This window comes from Phyllobates terribilis, unplaced genomic scaffold (assembly GCF_046119375.1).
Source record: "Phyllobates terribilis strain yellow unplaced genomic scaffold, ASM4611937v1 Scaffold_3__8_contigs__length_932513732, whole genome shotgun sequence".
NCBI lineage: Eukaryota > Metazoa > Chordata > Amphibia > Anura > Dendrobatidae > Phyllobates > Phyllobates terribilis.
The window spans coordinates 687327668-687350944 of record NW_027362763.1 but is presented as its reverse complement, the minus strand read 5'-3'; the positions used below and the strand labels follow the sequence as shown (position 1 = coordinate 687350944).

General features: G+C 50.4%; 1 protein-coding gene across 2 annotated transcripts in view; it reads left to right on the top strand.

The window, feature by feature from the left end:
- Positions 1–23277, top strand: part of LOC141257388 (calpain-8-like) — a 260656-nt gene that overhangs the window by 18027 nt on the left and 219352 nt on the right. For both annotated transcript variants that reach the window (XM_073671884.1, XM_073671883.1), the window contains exon 2: positions 7388–7457. In XM_073671884.1, coding sequence (XP_073527985.1) covers positions 7388–7457 — 70 coding nt within the window. The remainder of the gene's footprint in view (positions 1–7387; positions 7458–23277) is intronic.

Sequence of the window (23277 nt, the reverse complement as noted above, 5' to 3'; positions counted from 1 at the left end):
GAACGGCGGCCCTGACCGATCTCTTGAAGGGAAAAAAATTGGTAATGGTTCGATGGAACCCTCAGGCAGAAGAAGCCTTTCAGTCCATGAAGTTGGCCCTGTGTGGACAGCTGGTACTCATCAGCCCCAACTTCAAGGAAACCTTCATTGTACAGACAGATGCCTTGGAGGTAGGCCTAGTGGCGATATTGTCACAAAAAGTGAATGGTGAAGAGCACCCGGTCACCTACTTGAGTAGAAAACTTGTCCTGGCAGAGAAAAACTTTAGCGTGGTAGAGAAGGAGTGTTTGGCTGTTAAGCGGGCCTTGGAATCGCTACGTTATTATTTACTTGGGCGTCAGTTCCGCTTGGTGACGGACCACTCACCCTTGGTATGGATGAGGAATGCTAAGGAGAGGAATGCGCGAGGCACCAGGTGGTTCCTGTCACTGCAAAATTTCAGTTTCTCTGTAGAAAATCGCCCTGGGAAGTTGCAGGCAAACGCGGATGCCCTCTCCCTGGCACCCTGTATGGTGACAAATTTTCAACCCCACAAGTTTGAATAGAGGGGGGAGGGATATGTGAGGCAGTGACCTGGATCGTATACGAGGGACGTTATATATCCCACAGAATGTGTACAGAGACCTATTAAATCCATTGGAGTGCATTGCAGTCACAAACTCACCTGCAGCTGTAATGCAGGAATGAAGGTGAGCATTGACCTAGTCAGGCTATCTGGCTAAGGCAGATTAGTAAAACCCGGCAGGGCCTTCATTTCTTGGAGGAGGTTACAGGAAGGCAGTGGGGCGGCCTCCTCCCTCCAACCTGGGTTTTCCAATGGCTCTTGCCAAAGGTCCTTTAAAAACTCTGCACTAAGGATTAGTGCTGTTCTGTTTTGGAACCTGCTAGAAGCATAGCAGGAAAGCTCAGCGGGACTGTGTGTAGCTGAAACCTCGCCAGGGAAGGCTCTGCACCCATCAGGCTCTGAGCGGCCCGGCGTGGCCGTTGCCCCCGGCAACTGTTGTTTATGGACTCATGTTAACCCGGCTGCGAACAGGAGGACTTTGTTTACCCGTGAGTTGCTGAATAAAAGCTGCTTATGTTGGATTTGCTTGGGTCACTGTCTCAGTTACTGCATGGTGTGAACACCGCAGCCCTACAATATATATATATATTTATATATATATATATATATATATATATATATATATATATATATATATATATATATATATATATATATATATATATATATATATATATATATATATATATATATTGCAGAATACCTATACTAACAGGACGTTCAATGGACCTTCTTGCACTATATGCACTGCAGTCTGCCACATACACTGCCTGTCTGCCTAACTCCTGTTATCACCTTCACCACTGAAAATATGCACCTGGATTAGTCCTCAGAAGGATTGTTAGTTCAGATGGATATTATAGATATGTTGTGGAATACCTATACTAACTATAAACAAGCAAATCTCTCCCTGACTCAGCAGAACCTCTCCCTACTCTGCCTGTTTCCGGGGTAGACTGCATAGCAGACGAGCATAGCGGCACCAGGTCTTATATAGACCTGATGACGCTGTGCAGCCAGCCAATCACTGTAATGCCCACAACCAACATGGCTACTGCATTACAGTGCATGGCAGGCTATCCCTGCATGTTTATTGGCTCTCTAAAGAGCACCAAACATGCAGGGATGGGACCCGAGAACCCGCCTGAGCAACCCGGAAATACTCGCTGAGCTTGTCAAGTACCATGTGAACATAGCCCAAGGTGTGGAGTACCATTTTTTTTTGTGTTTTTTTTTTTTTGCCTTATACAGTGGGGAAAAAAAGGATGTTCCTTAACATTTTTTCCATGAAAATCCATTTTCGTTTTGTTTTTGTATGTTTTATTGTGAGTCCGTAAAAGTGGCATGACCTCGGAGTCAGAGATGCTTTTGACGCGCCCCCTGGGACATATTCCTTTGTGAGGGGAATACCCGGCACCGGATCAGATGGGGGGTTGTAGTCTCCGAGCGGCTGTGACCCGGTCCCGTGCCCAGGGCGTCAAGCTAAGTGTTATGTGGCAGTCCTACTGATGTTATTAAAGTTCGTTGTGTCGACTACGCCACCCGTTGTGATGCGGTCACTGTGGCCGCCGCTGCAGCAGGGTCCGCTGAGGCTGATGGTGGATGCGCAGCTTGGTGGGATAACCCCCAACGGGAGGGGTATAGCCTCAGAGGGGACAGGCGCAGAGGATGGGGGTTGTGGTGGTGCGGTGCAGCCGGTAATGATGACAGACTCGGGTAGTGCAGTTAAGGGTCTTTACTTACTGCAGATGTTCCTGGTCACTCTAGCTCCAAGTGACCTCCCGAGCCGTGCTGCGTCCACCAGGTCCTGGATCCGGCCAACCCCCAAACAAGTCCGGAGCGTGGCCCTGAGCTCTCCCTCTGTCCTTCCTTCAGCCGTCCCCACCAGTGATTCACCTAAATCCAGCTCCCTCGGGCCTTCTGTTGGGCAACCTTTGGCCTCAGGTTCCCTGACCCTCCATGTGGTGTGCCTTCAGGGTGAATGTAGTGGGTGACCGTGACAGACTCTGCCCACGGTCTCCGGTCTCTGGCTGGGGAATGTCTTTACCCCCACCAGCTTGGGTTCCGGTACCCTTCTGCTGACTCCTCACCCGGTGTTCTTATTTGGGTTCTTGGGTCCCTTCTTTGTCCCCCTCTGGGTCTCCTTCTTTACTCCACTCTCTCTCCAGGGCTGTTGTTTCTTTCTGCAGGCTTGTCCTCTGCATCTGACTTACTCTCTGCGTCTGACCCTGATCCTAGTTGGTGCCCTCCTTATATATCCCTCTATGTGTGAGCTCAGGTGACCAGCACCCAATGAGCTCCTACCACTACCCAGACTGCTCCCCCTATCTGCCCCTACACTACATGGGATGTTCCTCCCCCCTCCCACTCCAGCCAGGAACAGGCTCGGTCGCACCTGCACATTTCTAAGTGGGAGTGCCGTCGGCCTGCTCCTCTGGAATGGGATGTATGTAGTGCATGCAGTCTATCTGAGCTCAGTTCCACACTCCATCCTTACCCGGGAGTGGAATATCACACCTCTGGGTTGAGGTGCAATACCCCTGTAGCAGCCGAATCCTCAGGGTGCTACATTCCCCCCTGGTAAATCACAGCACGTCCTCGGGCTGCAAAGACAAAAACACCAAACATACAAATTTTTATAAACATATAAAACATATAAAATATTATATATATATAAACTTTTTCATATAAACATCATCATAACATTCTCGTCGTCTCTTTCTTTCTTCCTCCTCTGGTCACCGTGCAACTCGTGACCAGGTAAAGTGCGACAGTCTTTTGAAAAGCAGTTCCTTATAAAACCAGTAGGGGGCGCCTTAGGAAGCGCAACTATGTACAGGGAAGTTTTGGCCGTTCTCAGTCCCCGGCCAGGTAAGGGAAAGGGATGGCTGCTCACAGTCCTCAGCCTGGTTTGGGTAAGGGACACACGGGTTAAACTGTTCACTGGTCCCAACGGGGACTAAACGTTAAAGCAGCCACGGTTTCTTGTGTACCCCGACGGGTAACTATATACAGTTTTTCTTTACTACTGTTCTTAATCGTAGTACCTCCTAGCCTTGAACCCGTCCGGGTCTTCTGGCTCTTCCTCCCTACACCGCAACTCCTCCTCTGTCAGGCGATGCACGTGGAGGGCGTAAGGTCCCTTGGCACACTTGTGCCGGGTGAACGTTACCTCGTCACCGACGTAGAGGTCACGGCCTTTGTGACCCTCTGGCAGGTGAGACTCGACATCCCGTCGGGTAACGAAGACGTCACCCATGGTGTTCTGGTCCTTTATGAAGCCCCACCCATGCTGCGCATTAAACTTTATTACCGTCCCGATGGTACGGGGACGATCTGCTGCACGGGGGTCCCTTCTGGTCCGGCTCTTTTGCTCCGCGCTGCGGGTCCGGGCCCATTGCTCTCTGGCCCGCCTCTCCTCCCGCTCTCTCTTGAACTCTGCCAGCTGTTGACGGCAACACTCGGTACGCTCTGCTGCAGCTGCCCGAGTCTCTCCGGTGAACCCCATCAAATCTTCTCCCGTGGGGTCCCACACGAACTGGGCTTCCTCGAGTGGAGGCGAGACCCGAGTCACGGGCTTTGGAGCCGGGATCAGGGGCTCACACAAGGGCCCTAGTCTTTGCTGCCGCTCTAGCTCAGGGTACCCTTCGGGCCAGATGAAGGGCCGCCCGTCCGGCCATGTGAGCTGGCCGAAGAGGTCCTCCCCCAGGTGTGGCACCCTTGGTATTACGGGCGCGGGCGCGGTGGTGATGGCGCCCGGGTTGCCCAGGCCTTGCGGCCAGGCCTGGGGCACCTGGAAGGTGAAGGGCACCGTTAGGACGGCGGCGCCCTGGGTTACCTGGCCTTGCGACCAGGCCGGAGGCTCCGCGGAGGTAGATGGCTCTGCTTTGGATGCGGCGCCCGGAAACGCTAGGCCCTGTGACCAGGCCGGAGGCTCTTCTTCCTGCGCCACGCTCCGGGTCACGACGCGTGACGTCACTGGGGTCGCGACGGCGGCTTCCGGTCGGGGCCTAGTCGGTGGCGGTGTCATGGCGGTCTCGGGTACGGCAGGGGGACTTTCGGGCTCTGCGACGGGGAGCTGGGGCAGGTGGGTGGTCTTCCGGTATGGGGTATAGGCATCCCCCTTACCTGCTGCCATACGTCTCGCTCCCTCTTCTGCGCCGTCTCCGGCCTTGGGTCCTCCCGCGTCATCCGCAGAGGTAGTCGGTGTCTTCTTCCAAGGGAGCGGGTTCCGTGGGCGGATTCCAGCTTGCTGGGCCATCTCCCGGCCCCACTCCGCCAGGATCTCCCTCTGCACTCGGGCCATCCTTCCCGCGAGGCCCTCCAGGGCACTCCGCGCGCACTCCCGATCTCGGGGAAGCTGCGCCATGATCTCCGCTAAGCCTAGCGGGGTTGTTGACTCTAGCAGGCTCCTGACCATCGGGTCGGTGCTGCTCTGCTCTTCTTCCGGCAGGCTCCTGGCCAGCGGGCCGGTGCTGCTCTGCTCTCCTCCTTCTTCCTTCTGCAGGCTCCTGGCCAGCGGGCCGGTGCTGCTCTGCTGCCGCTCCATTCCCGGGTCTACTCTTTCTCTCCTCGACTCCGGGTGCTCTTGCTCTGGACACCTCGCCTCCGGGTGCGCTCGTTCTAGACTGCTCCAAGCGACACCCATCTTTGCTCTTTTCTTTCGTCTCCTCCCACTTCGAGGGCGGTCCCGGGGCAACTCGGTGACTGTCAGCTCCAGGGGTAGTTCTTTCACGCTGACAGACACCTCCAGCATCACAGTCTCTGTTGGTGGGGGCGGTTTCCACTTTTGGCGCCATTTTCTGTCCCGGCCCACGATGGGAGGTGGCCTCTCGCCCTCCTTTGGCACGCCCATAATGGCGTCCGCTGCTCTTCCAAGGCGGGAAATCTGCGGTTTTGGCGGGAAGCGTCGCCCAGTGGCGGGAAACTCTGCAGATGGCGGGAACAAGCTGGAAATGGCGGACAATCGGCGGGAAACGACTGGTGATGGAGTCCGATGGCGTGGACCCTCCGGAACCGGCAGGAGTCTTCTTTCTGAGGTAAACTTGCACTTTTCTTCAGGCACGCAGTACCCGGGTGTTGCGGGCACGTAATCCTGCCGACTACGCCAAAGTTGACGCGCCCCCTGGGACATATTCCTTTGTGAGGGGAATACCCGGCACCGGATCAGATGGGGGGTTGTAGTCTCCGAGCGGCTGTGACCCGGTCCCGTGCCCAGGGCGTCAAGCTAAGTGTTATGTGGCAGTCCTACTGATGTTATTAAAGTTCGTTGTGTCGACTACGCCACCCGTTGTGATGCGGTCACTGTGGCCGCCGCTGCAGCAGGGTCCGCTGAGGCTGATGGTGGATGCGCAGCTTGGTGGGATAACCCCCAACGGGAGGGGTATAGCCTCAGAGGGGACAGGCGCAGAGGATGGGGGTTGTGGTGGTGCGGTGCAGCCGGTAATGATGACAGACTCGGGTAGTGCAGTTAAGGGTCTTTACTTACTGCAGATGTTCCTGGTCACTCTAGCTCCAAGTGACCTCCCGAGCCGTGCTGCGTCCACCAGGTCCTGGATCCGGCCAACCCCCAAACAAGTCCGGAGCGTGGCCCTGAGCTCTCCCTCTGTCCTTCCTTCAGCCGTCCCCACCAGTGATTCACCTAAATCCAGCTCCCTCGGGCCTTCTGTTGGGCAACCTTTGGCCTCAGGTTCCCTGACCCTCCATGTGGTGTGCCTTCAGGGTGAATGTAGTGGGTGACCGTGACAGACTCTGCCCACGGTCTCCGGTCTCTGGCTGGGGAATGTCTTTACCCCCACCAGCTTGGGTTCCGGTACCCTTCTGCTGACTCCTCACCCGGTGTTCTTATTTGGGTTCTTGGGTCCCTTCTTTGTCCCCCTCTGGGTCTCCTTCTTTACTCCACTCTCTCTCCAGGGCTGTTGTTTCTTTCTGCAGGCTTGTCCTCTGCATCTGACTTACTCTCTGCGTCTGACCCTGATCCTAGTTGGTGCCCTCCTTATATATCCCTCTATGTGTGAGCTCAGGTGACCAGCACCCAATGAGCTCCTACCACTACCCAGACTGCTCCCCCTATCTGCCCCTACACTACATGGGATGTTCCTCCCCCCTCCCACTCCAGCCAGGAACAGGCTCGGTCGCACCTGCACATTTCTAAGTGGGAGTGCCGTCGGCTTGCTCCTCTGGAATGGGATGTATGTAGTGCATGCAGTCTATCTGAGCTCAGTTCCACACTCCATCCTTACCCGGGAGTGGAATATCACACCTCTGGGTTGAGGTGCAATACCCCTGTAGCAGCCGAATCCTCAGGGTGCTACACTTTCATGGGTCTTCCCCAAACTGTTCCCATGTCATTTCAGCACTGTTTCCATCGATTTGGGCAATTTTTTGGCCCTCTGCAGACCTCCGGGGAAGGGGTGCGCAGGAAAAATGCTTGAGTTTCCCATTGACTTACATTGGGCTCGTTGCTCGGGTCGAGCATTATGATTTACTCGACCCAAGCAACGAGCACCCAAGCATTGTAGTGCTCGCTCATCACTATTGCCTGACACTCGCAAACTTTCTGGCTGATAATCTGAGTGATTTTATACACGCAGATATAAGCGAACCCTAACACAGTGTAATATAATTGTTTGATGTGTTCCTTTAAGTAAACATTTTTTCTATAACTCGTGCTCCAGACCAGAATTAGATTTTGAGTTAAACATAAGTAACAAGTTTTTATGTGTGTGTTATTATTCTAAAATATATTTTGACAATGATATGGTAATTATAACTTGCTTAAATAATGCAGAAAAAAAAAATAAAAAAAGTTACATTTTGCAGGAAATAATGAAGAATCCCAAGTTTATTGTAGGAGGGTTGGAAAATGAAGATGTCATACAAGGGGGATTAGGTGAGTGTAACTAAAATTCTATGAAACATAGAAAGTTGAAGATGTATTTGAGATAACAAAAAATACACAGATGGCAAAACAATAAGTTGTTCACACAGATGAGGAATTTGCTAATGGAACAAGGAAAGCGCAACACAGTGTTATCCAGATTAAGGTAGTGATAAGAGGTGGTTCTGCTCACCTGGTGGGGTTGTGCGAGACATAACACTTAGGCTATGTGCGCATGTTCAGGATTTGAAGCAGAAATTTCTGCAGCGTTTCTGCATCTCCTTGGCAGGAAAAGCGCTGCAGAAAAAAATGTGCGCTTTTGCCATGTTTATTGAAGCATTTTTGTACATCAATATATCCTTTTTGGAGCTAAATAAAGTTATTTTGGTGGGACATAGCTTTAACCCTTGCATTACTGTCAGAACTGGGGTGAGTATATTGGTTCATTTAAATGATTAAAGAATGTGTCTGTTCTGTTTCAAATAAAGTGTCTATTTATAATGTGTCTGCGTGTTTATTTAACTCTTTACTTTACTTTAATTAGGTTTGGTGATGAAAGGGTCTGATTGACACCTTGTCATCACCAAACAAAAGATCTAGGTGTCCGCTAATCCCCTTCACCCAATCTTCATTAGCATTTCCATTCATGTAATTTCTGCTTTGAGAAACTATTTTTAGCCTAGGAAGGTGGCATTAGGCAAACATGGTCCCTGGTTATTATTAACAGCTCACAGCTGTTTTGTTAGCCATTACTTCCCCACTGACAGCAACAAGCAGCGCTTTGGACGCAGCGTATTTGTGCTGCGTCCAAAACGCTGTATTCTAATGCCACACTTTTGTTATCGGTACATGTGAATCCACCGCATATAATGACACTTCAATTGGTCAAAATGTACAGTGGAGACTGGCTTGTCCGCTACAGAAATTGACATGCTGCGGGTAAGTTTGGGTACGTGGCCATGATCAGGAGCAGCTGCAGGTTTGATGCTGCGTGTTTATACAGCGTCAAACCTGCAGACTCCAGATGTTACAGCATAGTGGATGAGATTTCTAGAAATCCCATGTCCACAATGCGTGCATCAGAGGCTGCGAATCACCCATGGACACTGACATGTGGCGTGTCTTTCAGGACCACAGCATGTCAAATTTTCTTGCGGAGTCGCTAGTCTCCGCAACAGAAATTTGACCAGTAGAAAGTTTGAATGCGATAAATCCACATGGTTCAGTGAACGCATGCAGATACACTGTACCTGCGTTCAATAGAATGCAACATTTTGGATGCAGCAAAAATATGCGTCTAAAGCGCTGCTATGTCCGGATCGTGGGCACAAAGCCTAAATTTAAAAAAAAAAATGGCGTGGGGTATGGCGTCGTTTTTATAACCAGCAGAGGGAAATCCCGCCGCTGGAGGCTGATATTAGTAGCCGGGGAAGGGGCCATGAATACTAGCCCTCTCCACGGCTAGTAGTATCACCCCTCAGTAGTCCCAGAAAAGGTGCATCCATAAGATGTGCCAAATCTAGCGCTTAGTATCCGCTCTTCCCACTGCCCTGTAGCGGTGGCGAGTGGGGTAATGGGGTTGGGGTTCATGTCAGCCTTGTATTGGCAGCTGACAGGTTAGTAATGGAGGGCGTCTATAAAATGCCCTCCATCACTAACCGCGTAGTAAAGTTGTCACCACTTTTTCAATAAATACACGGTCAGAATAAAGTATTTGACTAAAATAAAAAACACACGGTTTTACATTTTTTTTTTGTTGTACTCTCAGTTTCCAAATCCCTTGATCTTCTGTAAAAAAAGTAAAATAAAAAACAATCATATCCCTCACCTGTCCGCTGTCACAAAGTAGTCCATGATTACTGCCATTATAATTGTCCCTCGGCGATCCAGGTCACTTCTACAGCAGTGACATCAGAAATCACTGATGTCACCGCTGTAGAAGACAGCAGTGTACACTGACAGGGGTATAAAATCACTCCTGTCAGTGTACATGCTGCTGCAGGAGTGGGGTCACTGGGGTTCATCAGCTGAAGATCAGCTGATCAGCATCGGTGACCTCAGCACCAGTACTGGTGGGAACATACTTGAGAATGTTCTCATGCAGCACCGGCGCCGTAAAGTGAAGTCACGTGAGCTGTCAGCTGATCTTCAGCTGAAAGCTCACGTGACCGCAGGTCCTGGCAGCGCAGTACACTGCCAGGAGCGAGCGTGCACCCGGCAGTGGACCGCCGGCCACCAGGCTGCAGACATCGCCTGAGGATATCACGAAGACGGGAGGCCGCCGGACAAGTGAGAATGTTTTTTTTTTCCCTTTTTTTATACTGCGTGCACGCCGGCTTGGCTGAGCAGACTTCTACTCCCCTCAGCCGTGCCGCTCTCGCTTTTATCAGCGGGAGCGGTGGTTGGATGAGGGAAGTAGTAGTCCTCCTCCTCTGTCGACCCTGGTACCACTTGCAGTGTTTCCGCAGATTTTCCTGCTCATTGACTTTAATTGAAATGCAGCAAATTCACAGGTATAAATATTATACCTGCGGATTTGCTGTGGTTCAATTAAAGTCAATGGACGGGAAACGCTGCATATAAAGGACATGCTGCATTTTTTTCGAAATGGCAATCCTGAGCAGAAATTTCCACATCATGTGCACAGCACATCAAGATTGGCATTGCAATAGCTGGCAGACCGATTACCAAACATTTTCTCTGCATTTCTGCTTCGAAAAACTGCCGCAAAAACGCATCAAAACACTACGTGTGCACTTAAACGGTAACAAAGAGGATTCTAGCTGCTGCAGTTCCACAGGTTGGCATATCCAAAGTGGTAATGTGGGTAGTTACGAGTAGAGTTGAGCCACCCCCGTAGTGTTCGAGTTCGGTCCGGTTCGTCGAACACCCTGTAACGGGTCTGGGAGGTGGAACCTCTGAGCAACGATACAAAGGGGCAGTCCTTGTAAGGAAGCGGGTGGCTCCCAGGGTAGGCGGGCAGGTAGTCACGGCAAGTGACGGGGACAGTCTCTGGGCAGGAGGTCACGGCAAGTGACGGGGACAGTCTCTGGGTAGAAGGGCAGGAGGTCACGGCAAGTGGCGGGGACAGTCTCTGGGTAGAAGGGCAGGAGGTCACGGCAAGTGACGGGGACAGTCTCTTGACAGGCGGGTGGTCACGGCAAGTGATGGCTAAGCCTCCAGATAGGCTAGCAGGTGGACGCTCCCAGGTGAGCGGGCAAGAGTCTCTGAACAGGCAGGTGGTCACAGCAAGTGATGGCTAAGCCTCCAGGTAGACTAGCAGGCAGGTAGCAGGTGGACGCTCCCAGGTGAGCGGGCAAGAGTCTTTGGACAGGTAGGTGGTCACAGTACGTGACGGCAGAGCCTCCAGGTAGGCTAGCAGGCAGGTAGCAGGCGGACGTTCCCAGGTGAGCGGGTAAGAGTCTCAGGACAGGGAGGTGGTCACAGCACGTGACGGCAGAGCCTCCAGGTAGGCTAGCAGGCAGGTAGCAGGCGGACGCTCCCAGGTGAGCAGGTAAGAGTCTCTGGACAGGCAGGTGGTCACAGCACGTGACGGCGGAGCCTCCAGGTAGGCTAGCAGGCAGGTAGCAAGCGGGCGCTCCCAGATGAGCGGGCAATCAGATCCATAGACAGACTGGGAGGGCTGGTAGGCAGACTGTCGGACCGCAGGAATGCAAGTAGAAAGACAAGTAACAGGCAGGTATCAAGCAGGAATCTGGCAGGTAACTGGCAGGTAACTGGTAACGGGACCTGAGGGCTGAAGCAGAGTGATAGGCTATGCAACAACATTGCTCGGGCACCTCCATTTTGGAGGAGGTGCCTTATATATGGTGAGGTCCTCTGGCCATTGGCCGGGGACTCCTTAGGACGGCGCGCGCTGCCCCTTTAAGAGAGGGGGAGCGCGCGCGCCCTAAGCACAGTGGCCGGGAAGCAGCGCGCGCTGCCAGCAGAGCGGGAGGAGGACGCCGGGTACGGAGCGGAGAGGTGAGGGGAACAGCATCCCTGCCTAGCAGGAGGCAGGGACGCCGACGCTACACACCAGTATGTTCGTCGAACTGTTCGTCAAACTGTTCGTCGAACACCTTCGAACACCGTTAAAACCAATGGCAGGCAAACAAAAACACATACAAACACATAGAAAACACCTTCAAAGGTGTCCAAAAGCTGACAAACTGCTCAGAAGACACAACTAACACATGGAAAAGTGACAAGTACATATAGTCATGCAAAAAGAAAAGAGGTGGAGGAGTAAAAGGAGGGGGAGACACAGATATAGGCATGTCATGCCCTTTTAAAATCAAGAAAGGCTGGAGTAAAAATCTAAAATCAGCCTACCAACACCCAGACGTCGTGACAAGAAAATTAAAAAAAGAAATATCTTTAGGTAGAATGGCTGTTCCATCCAGAACACTTTCCTTACAAGACGTAGTGGTATCCCCGTTGGGAGTCGTGCCAAAAACGGAACCCAATACATTCAGACTAATCCACCATTTGTCATATCCAAGGGGCAGGTCAGTAAACGACAACATCGACGCGTAACCAAGTACAGTAGTATATACTGTACATCCTTTGACAAGGCAATCAGGGGGATCAAGAAGTTGGGAAGGGTCACCCTAATGGCCAAAACAGACATTGATGCGGCGTTCCGGTTACTTAATACCTGTGCCTCCGAATAGTGTCCACCTATTGGGCTGCTTCTGGGAAGGAGCATACTATATAGATCGCTGTTTGCCCATGGGGTGCTCCAGATCCTGCTCACTATTTGAGGCGTTTAGTTGCTTCCTCGAATGGGTTGTAATGGACGTTTCTAAGGGGGCACATATTATCCATTACCTCGACAATTTCTTATGCCTGGGCCCAAAAGATTCGCCACAGTGTGAATACATGCGGTAGTCCACCTGTGAGAAAGAGAGCTGGAGGGAGAGCGGACACCACAGAGCCGAGGGGTTAGATGGAGAACAGAAGAAGGAAAGATGGCGAGGGAGGTAAGGGAGTACAGTGGAAGGCCGACCTGAGCTCCCCCACGTTCCTGCTGGGCGGGGAACAGCCCTGGGAAGAAAAGCCAGTTGCGCATCCCTTTGAGGTTACGGGCGCGAGCGGGCAGAGGGACTACGCTGGGGTGCGAAGCCGACACGGCCAGTCCGTTCCTGCCCGTGCGACCTCCGTGTCGCCGGGTTTGTGCCAGAGCCGCGGTGGACCCTGACAGCCAGCCCCCCTCTCCCAATACTGGTGCCTGTCCGTTGGTGGGTCGAGCCCCCCCGCGGTGGGGGAGAGTAACATCTGCAGAAGAAAGACCATCTTCCAGCCAAACTAAGATGTCTATTTCTTTTCGTGGACAATGTGATACGATCCCTTTCTTACGGACACGCCCATCACTACAAATTCCAGATGAGGCACAAAAACAGCAGGTGCTTCAACGGATATCAAGTGCTCCTTCAAGTGGGCTCTCCTCCACCTCAACTTCAACATCACAAATACTTCAGTCCTCAGAGGTGTCACCCCAATCGCACTTGCTTCCTCACAGCTCCCAAGTCTCCAGCTGCCCGTGTGAGTATGGGGTAACACAGATGGTTGAGTCTGCAGAGCTGTTTACTCATACTATAGCCTGGGAAATGGAGGTCTGCTCCAGAGCTTCTGTTAATCCAGACGAGGAAATGATCTGCACTGATGCCCAGAATCTTTATGAGTCGGATCCAGGACCAGATGAAGAAGGTTCTGAGCATAATATAGACCCTCGCTCCCAAACTGTAACTCCTGTTGGTGGAGACAATGATGAAGACGATGATGAGACTCAAATACCTGATTGAAGTGACAACTTGACTTTTCGGTCAGGGCAAGAAGAGGTTCGCTCTGAGGACGACGGGTATGAGAACACACAGGGTGATGATGACGAAGTTGGAGATCCCACTTACTGTCAACCCACAGTCAGCCAGTCGATGAGGTCAGCAGAGGAGGTTGAGGAGGATGTGACTAGCCCAGGGGATGGGGATGACTCGGTACCCGGGCCTTTGCCTGGCCTTGGGGATGTCACGGTGGTCGTCTCCTGGGCCCCTACACTGGGGTCACTCTTTAAAAGGGTGGATAATTGTTAATTTTATAAGAGTTCGTGACGCCACCTGTGGTATCTGGTGAGAAGCACCAGCGCTGCAGCAGTCTACTGAGGCCGGTGATAAGGCAGCTCAATGGTATAGCTCCCCACAGGTGGAGCTAGGCCTCAGGGCAGCGTATGCAGGGGGAATGCAGGACAGGCGAGACCCAGCTGGGTCAGAGGAAGAACGGGAATGGACACGGTAGTCACTTCAGTACCTTTTACTGGTGGAAATTCAGGCACATCCTGGAGCACTGTAGAGTGAAGGGTGCATATCAGGATCCTCCCCAATGATCGGGTGTAGGGCCTCCTGTTTCTTGCCTCCGCGTAGTAAGTTTCTGACCTGCCTGGAGCTAGGCCTAACTTTGCCTCTGTCCTGCGCTGGTTGACCTTGTGGTAGGGCCTTGTCTTGGAGTTCACGCTCCCAGTATGCGGGGCCTAAGCGTCTCCTGGCTCTGCACCTTAGCGATCCTGGGACTTGTAGTTATCCAGGGATTCTGGTAATGCCTTACTGGGTCCTAGAGATCCCGGTAAGCTCGGATCCGGTGTCCGGTAAATGCTTCGGGGTGAGCTGGTTAAGCTCCTCTGCCCCCTATGTACTAACTCTCCACTCGCTTTCAGCCTACTCGGGCCTTCACTAGGCTATACACACTAAAGGCAGCTTGCCGCGCTTCACAGATCTTATGGCGCCGGCACACCTTAAGCTCTAACTGGGCTCCCTGAATCTAGCTAGCTGGAGCCTTGTGCTCCACTGCTGAACTTTTAACTGAGTTCTCTAGACTAGACTGAGCTCCACTGCAGACTCACCTCTCTTAGGCTTCTCTACTGCAGGAACTCTTTAGAGGAACTGAACTGCCTAGCTCCACCTTCCCTATTTATATCCCTAATGGGCTGCCTCTGCTGGTCTGAGGTGGAAGGTGGAGATGTGTGAATGTTTATGGGGGCCTCTTATGGAGGATTCCATCAATGCAGTCTTCTAGGATCTGTGATACCAAGCGCAGATGGGCGTCACAGATGCTATTGACGGCGAGGTTAGGTTGCGCCTTCCTGGACAGAGACGGAGTACTGGAAGCACGTCAACAACTGCATCCTCAACCACAACTCTGCCTCTGACCACAAGTCGTAGTGGCTCTACAGGTCACATGAGCTCTAAGCCTTGCATAGCCTGGGCATTTTTTCAGATGGATAAGGATGACCCAACTCGTGTTATCTGTAATATTTGTCACCAAAAGCTAAGTAGATGCCAAAAAATCCATAGTTTGAGTACTTCATGCATGAACCGTCACATGGATATGAAGCATAAGTTGCAGCGGGAAGCTCACTGTGCTACAATGCGGCCTAGCCGGCCGGGCCAACCACCGTCAGCCCCATCTTGTGCATCCGAGGCCTCTTCATCCTCTGTGACTGGGGGGACAGCAGTCACACATGTTTTTGGACGCAGACCTGCCACCTCTTTACCCGCAACAGCCAGTGTGATTGGCAGGTCGTCAGTTCATTTGGAAGTGGAAACACCTGTTGGTGTTGAGCGCTCTCCGACATCGAGAGCACCACCTTTGGATCAAGGCAACCTAACATGTCCGCCTGCATCTTCCTCACAGACCAGCAGTTTGCCGGGGACACCCTACTCAACCCCGTCTAAGCACAACAGCCAGCCCTCGGTCCCTCAGATGTGGACAAGTAAAAGACCATTTCCTCCTAGCCATGACAAAGCTAAGAGGTTGAATTTCACCATCTGCAAGCTGTTGGCTCCAGAAATGCTGCCTTTCCGCCTGGTGGACACAGAGGATTTTCGAGACCTTATGTCCGTCGCAGTGCCCCAGTACCAGATGCCCAGTCGGCACTACTTCTCAAAAAAAGGTGTGCCTGCGCTACACCAGCATGTCGCACACAACATCACCGCTTCTTTGAGAAACTCTGTGTGTGACAGGGTGCATTTCCCCACAGACACTTGGACGAGTAGGCATGGACAGGGGCGTTACATGTCGCTGACTGGGCACTGGGTAACTATTGTGACAGAATGACAAGGGGCTGCTGTCCAAGTCTTGCCGTCCCCACGAGTTGTACGTCAATCCTCTTTATCTCGAAGTTCCTCCACTGCTTCTGCCTCCTCAACCTCCTCTCGGTCCTCCACCTGCACCCAAAGCCTATCTGTTAATGCCACCCACTTTCTAACTGCGCAGAAGGAATCCTGCACACCTCCTTACTATGCTGGCAGCAGGGCTCAACGGCATCAGGCGGTGCTTACTTTGAAATGTCTGGGAAATGTGAGTCACACAGCTGAGGAGTTGTGGTCAGCTCTGGAGACCCAGTTTCATGAATTGTTGTCTCCACTGGACCTGCAACCAGGGAAGGCCGTGTGCGACAATGCTGCAAACCTGGGTGCGGCCCTTCGCCGGGGCAATGTCACACACGTGCCTTGTATGGCTCACGTGTTGAACCTGGTTGTCCAGCAATTTTTAGCCCACTATCCTGGACTAGTTGGCCTTCTGCAGAGGGCACGGTCGCTGTGTGCTCACTTCCGCCGTTTGCATCCCGCAGCTCAACGACTTACATCTCTACAGAAGTAGTTGGGCCTGCCAGTTCACTGGCTGAAATGCGATGTGCCGACACGGTGGAATTCAACTGTGCACATGTTGCAGCGACTGTGGTAGCACCGACAAGCCCTGGTGCAATACGTTCTGACGCATAGCCTGGGCCAACGAGATCCAGCGGTGGGGCAAATCACGCTGCAGGAGTGGTCTCAGATCAGAGACCTATGAAGTTGTCGCGCCCCCTGGGCCGTGGGGTACCCGGAGCCGGGCCGGTAGACGCTGGGGGTTGTAGTCAGTGTGGCGGTGACCCCGTCCATGACCCAGGGCGGTCAATCCAAGGGTAATTTGTATATATGGGTTTTATAATGTCCGACTACGCCACCTGTGGAGTGCGACCAAAGCGGAACAGTCCTCTGAAGCTGGTGGTTTTGCAGCAATGGTATTATTACTCCCCACAGAAAGAGTGTAGCTTCAGGGCAGTGTGGGTGTTAGTAATGAACACAGAGTTCGTGTGATGCAGTCCCAAGATCTTTACTCACAGTTGTTGCAGTCCAGATTACAGGTACCAGAGCAATCTCCCCCGTCGTGCTGTGCGTACTCAGTGAGGGGCTCAGTCCACCCCCAGATAGCTCTGGAGTACTTAGCAGGACCCCCTTCTATGTGTCCTTTCTCTGGCCTTCTCCCTGCACCTCACACCCAGTGACACTTCTATCTGGTACCCTCGGGCCTTGGCGGGCGATGTGTGTTCCATCCCCTGGGTCATATGTGGCTACCTTCTTAGTGAGACTGGTGTGGACTTTGGCCTGCAGTACATGAAATGCTGCAGCCTCCGGTTTCTAGTTGAGCCTTGCTGTTTCTCCGCTAGTTGAGGGACCGGTTCCCCTTATCTGGCCTGACCCCTCTACCTCCTGGTAGCAGCGGGCGTACGGGTGGCCTTCTGCACGGCCCGTACCCCCAGGGACCCTTCGGTTCCTGGAGCCTTCCTGCTCCCACTCCTCTCTTCTCTCCTTCAGTCCTGGGCCTCCCAGACTAGGTCCGCCTCCGGAGCAGAGCTCATGCAAAGCCTCTGCTCCTGTCACTTCTCCTCCTCTGACTGGCTTGCTCTTTCTAAGATGGCTTCCTATTTATACTCTCCCTGTCATGTGCTCCCCTAAGCTGCTCCCCTAAGCACCCACTACATAGGACCCTCCCGCCAGCTAGGGACCTAGGACTGTGCTCTCCCTTAGGAGCAATCTCGCCCTACCCCCACTGCGGGTATGTGTTGGATGCTGGTGTTAGGATCCCGAGCCATAGTCCTTCCTTACCTGAGGGAGAGATACCACACCTCTGGGTGAGATGCAGTAACTCTGTGGCGACTGAACCCTCAGGGGCACCACACACCCTTCTGCACAGTTTTGAAATGGCGGCGAAGATGTTTAGTGCTGACGACGATGCCATTATCAGCATGACTATTCTGGTGATTTGCATACTGGAGCACACATTAAACAGAATTCAGAGTCAGGTGGTGGGACAAGAGGAGGTGGAGGAAGTAGAGGAGGAGTCGTATGCGGAAGGGATAACATCTCCAAGGTCCAGATGGTCGGCAGTACCAAGGCGGCAGGCATGGGAGGGTGGGGGAGAGGGATAAACGAGGGCGCATGGTAGCAGCCAAACTGTTGAGGAAGGTGCAGGAGCCGAGGAAGAAGTGGAGGACGAACTGGCGATGGGCATGGAAGACTCATCAGATGAGGGAGACCTTGATCACTTTTCTGTTGTGCGAGGTTGGGGAGAGAGGGAAGAAGAAGGAAGCATGATTGTTACCTCGCTACCAACACAACAAGGACTTGGTCCTCCTGGATGCGCAAGACACATGAGTGCCTTCTTGCTGCACTACCTGCAACATGACCCTCGGATTGTCAGAATTGGAAGTAATCCCGACTACTGGGTTGTCACATTCTTAGATCCCCGGTACAAAAGTAAATTTGCCGAAATAATTCCTGCCATAGAAAGGGATTCACGCATGCAGGAGTATCAGCAGATGCTGTTACAGAATCTTACATGTGCTTTTCCACAAAACACCAGTGGTGCACGTAGTGAATCTCACAGTTCTAACTTGCCAACTGTGGGACTGTCGAGTCTTCATCACTCAAACCGTAACAGTAACACAGTATCTGCTGGTAACAGCAATTTTGTGGAATCGTTTCACCACTTTTTAGACAATCCTTTGCAAGGCCACAGGAGACAAGAAGTCTGACACATAGTCAATGCCTAGAGAGGATGGTGCAGGAGTATCTCCAAGTGAACATCGAAGCCATGACTGTGTCACTGGACCCTTGCTCATTTTGGGATTCCAATCTGGAAAAATGGCCGGAGCTCGCCACTCACGCCTTGGAGATCTTGCCATGCCCTGCAGCCAGCGTTCTCTCTGAACATGTGTTCAGCACTGCTGATGGTGTGCTGACAGATAAGCGCACGCGGCTCTCCACTGAGAATGTAGACAGACTCACGTTCATAAAGATGAACAAATCATGGATCCGCAAGGACTTTTCTACCCCTGTGTCATCCTGGGGAGACTAAAAGCTTGAGGATTTGGTAAAATCACCTCACCAACCGTTTTAAGCAACTCTGGGGCAATTGATGCCACTTAACCCTAGAACGCATGACCATAAAAATCTACACTTTCACATACCTGGGGCCTTTTAGGCCCGTGTGCAAATAACATGGAATAACTCAAACTCAAATGACAAACATCTATATACATGAGGAATACCTAGAGTTTCAAAATTCTAACTAAAGTAATCTTGCAGAAAATAGAAAACAATTAACAGGGCGGGCCTGCGAGGCCCCAGGTATGCTTTCTAGGGTTAAGTGGTGTCTGTGCCACAATTTTTGAAAAAAGTGGAGACTCTTTTTGGAGTCCCCTTGCTGTGTTTTACGTGACGTTGGCATCGTCAATTCCAGGTGGGTTGGGTCGCTCCCCCCCCCCTTTTAACTGTAAGAAACTACATACACTATGGCTTGGGGTAACACAGATGGTTGAGTCTGAAGAGCTGTTTACTCAGAGGTCTGCTCCAAAGCTTCAGTGTGTGCTAGTCAGCGTAGAATTTTTAACTGCATGTAGCCTAGGCAATACTTTGGGTGTAGTAGCCCAGCTGCGAAGCAAGCTGCACCGCCTGTGTATCTAATAAGAATTTTTAAATGCATCTAGCCTAGGCAGACTGTGGGGACCCCGAACCAAACCCAGACACTCAGCCCCCCTACTGCCCCCCTTTCCTTGACAATACAATAATGTAACTCTTACAACTGGATGGGTGAGGATCGGTCACAGCTTTATTAACTCTTTATACTCATTCCATTAGAAAGGCATTTTATTTCGAAAATAATTTAGCTTGTTGCAGAATGCCCTGGGTCTCCACTCCGGCAAGTTGGCCAACAAGTGTAACTCTCCAACATGTCCTTTCTATTTCCAGGCCACGGAGGATCCTGCGTACTCGTATGCAGGACTCTGACCCCCATCCATCACTCTTAACGCTTGTTCCACTCCGTCCTGGAGTCCAGACAGGAATATGTCCAGTCCAATATCCATTAAGTGAACACCATCGGGCCTTATGAGGCCTGCTTTATCTCCTTCCAGTTGTCGGTGTTGTATCACTACACCGCCTCTGTCTCTTCTAAATTTTGCCCTCCGAATATTTATTACCCGCCTTGTCTGTTCGATGGCCGTGATGTCTCGCGCACCTTGCCATACTGCTATCGGCACAATCTCTGACCATACTATAGTTAGTTTTGTGAAAAATTCTCTCTAGCGCTCAGTGTCTAGTTTCATTATTGCCATTAGTTATGCGCTCTTGTGATGACCTAGGTTGTTTCCCCCGGCCTGTATAACTAAGATGACCAGACCTCTTGCCTATCTCACTACCTTGATTACCTCCATTAGTACCTGTGGCCATAGCAGGCCTCTAATACCTCTCCAGTTGAAATATGTGTTATGAAACTCTAATTTCCTCCCGCCTGGGCGGACTTTCGCCCTTTTTTCTGCCCAATATATATACGAGTGGCCTATCACCCACACTGTTGGCTTAGCGTCATCTGTAAAAGAAACAAACCACGTTAGGATAACAAGTCCGGTCTTATTTATCTCGCCAAACACGTGGATCGCCATCTCCCTATCCTCTGAACTTCCGTTTCTGACAGTCCTGCTCTTGCTGCTTCCGTGGCCGAGCCTATGCGCAATGAGTGTGTCCCGTAATCTTTGGGGTGGTTTCCTGCCGATGTTAGGCATTTATTAAATATAGCTTGGAACTGGTATCTGGATAATGGCATTCCATCAATGTGTGATAGGAAGAAATTACTTTGTGATCTGATGGTTATATATGTTTTTACTATGGTTACCCGACTCAGTGTACCGTTTGTGGGTTGTAGAAGTACCCAAGTGCCCCTGACCCCTGGAACCGTTTTCGATTGGCGTATGCGTAGACGTATTGCATTATTGGCTATGACTAAGCCTCCACTGGTGGTAATTTTGGATTGAGGGACTAATTCGCTTATGCATAGCGCCCCGAAGAAGGCGATCGCAAATGCAGTAGACAGTAGTGTTGCTTCAAATTGTGAGTGTCATGTTAATGGTGTTAGGGATATGATGTGAGAAATCAGTTTTAGTGACACTGGACGGGACGTCTACACTCCTGACTTGGCTGACCCCTTTTCGACCCTTTTATGGATTGTCTGATGATGAATCTCTTTGTCACATCTCCCCAATTCAGTAGTTGGAAGTGAAATGCTACTCCGGTCAGACACCGCTGCGCTGACGCTCCTGATATGCCCCTCCTCATTAGCTGGTGGAGAAATTCTATGGTGACTTGTGATCTGGCTTGTTCACATTGGTCAACCCGTCTGCCTGCTACTAGTCGTGTCCACTCTTCCAATGCCTTACCGTATGCTTGCCACGTCGATGGGGCAACTGACGCTCTGATTAATGGCATCAACTATTCGCCACTAGATCTCATAGGGAGGGTGGGCAACTGTTGCCCGATGAGTGGGCGTTGGGGAGGAGCTCTGTGAAAATCTGCCAATTGAATTGTGAAAAAGCGTTAGCAGCAGCTTTAGACCCCTCAGCATCGTGGCTAGCGCGGACCCATACATTGTGTTTTAGGCACAAGAATGCTAGCCGGCATAGTAGGCCTAGCACTGGGAGAGACGATGATGCCATCTTATTAAAGCAGTGCGCTAGGCGCTTTGTTATGAAGCGTATATTTTTGTTAGCCAGGTGCGCGCCCCATATTTCTACTGCTACCACTATTGGGAAGAAAAATTATTTTCAGGGCTAGATGCAGCTAAAAATTATTTTTAATTTGCAACCTGGTGTAGGTTGGTATAGATGGCCTACTACAATGAGTACCACACACTGCTACAAGCCCAAATATTTTTTCAGAGCTAGATGCAGATAAAAATAATTTTTAATTTGCAACCTGGTGGAGCTTGGTATAGATGGACTAATAGAACAAGTCCCACACACTGCTACAAGCCCAAATATTTTTTCAGAGCTAGATGCAGATAAAAAATATTTTTAATTTGCAACCTAGTGGAGCTTGGTATAGATGGCCTACTACAATGAGTACCACACACTGCTACAAGCCCAAATATTTTTTCAGAGCTAGATGCAGATAAAAATTATTTTTAATTTGCAACCTGGTGGAGCTTGGCATAGATGGCCTACTACAATGAGTACCACACACTGCTACAAGCCCAAATATTTTTTCAGAGCTAGATGCAGATAAAAAATATTGTTAATTTGCAACCTGGTGGAGCATGGTATAGATGGACTAATAGAACAAGTCCCACACACTGCTACAAGCCCAAATATTTTTTCAGAGCTAGATGCAGATAAAAATTATTTTTCATTTGCAACCTGGTGGAGCTTGGTATAGATGGACTAATAGAACAAGTCCCAAACACTGCTACAAGCCCAAATATTTTTTCAGAGCTAGATGCAGATAAAAATTATTTTTAATTTGCAACCTGGTGGAGCTTGGCATAGATGGCCTACTACAATGAGTACCACACACTGCTACAAGCCCAAATATTTTTTCAGAGCTAGATGCACATAAAAAATATTTTTTAATTTGCAACCTGGTGGAGCTTGGTATAGATGGACTAATAGAACAAGTCCCACACACTGCTACAAGCCCAAATATTTTTTCAGAGCTAGATACAGAGAAAAATTATTTTTAATTTGCAACCTGGTGGAGCTTCGTATAGATGGACTAATAGAACAAGTCCCACACACTGCTACAAGCCCAAATATTTTTTCAGAGCTAGATGCAGATAAAAATTATTTTTAATTTGCAACCTGGTGGAGCTTGGTATAGATGGCCTACTACAATGAGTAGCACACACTGCTACAAGCCCAAATAATTTTTCAGAGCTAGATGCAGATAAAAATTATTTTTAATTTGCAACCTGGTGGAGCTTGGCATAGATGGCCTACTACAATGAGTACCACACACTGCTACAAGCCCAAATATTTTTTCAGAGCTAGATGCACATAAAAAATATTTTTTAATTTGCAACCTGGTGGAGCTTGGTATAGATGGACTAATAGAACAAGTCCCACACACTGCTACAAGCCCAAATATTTTTTCAGAGCTAGATGCAGATGAAAATTATTTTTAATTTGCAACCTGGTGGAGCTTCGTATAGATGGACTAATAGAACAAGTCCCACACACTGCTACAAGCCCAAATATTTTTTCAGAGCTAGATGCAGATAAAAATTATTTTTAATTTGCAACCTGGTGGAGCTTGGTATAGATGGCCTACTACAATGAGTACCACACACTGCTACAAGCCCAAATATTTTTTCAGAGCTAGATGCAGATAAAAATTATTTTTAATTTGCAACCTGGTGGAGCTTGGTATAGATGGACTAATAGAACAAGTCCCACACACTGCTACAAGCCCAAATAATTTTTCAGAGCTAGATGCAGATAAAAATTATTTTTAATTTGCAACCTGGTGGAGCTTGGTATAGATGGACTAATAGAACAAGTCCCACACACTGCTACTAGCCCAAATATTTTTTCAGAGCTAGATGCAGATAAAAATTATTTTTAATTTGCAACCTGGTGGAGCTTGGTATAGATGGCCTACTACAATGAGTACCACACACTGCTACAAGCCCAAATATTTTTTCAGAGCTAGATGCAGATAAAAATTATTTTTAATTTGCAACCTGG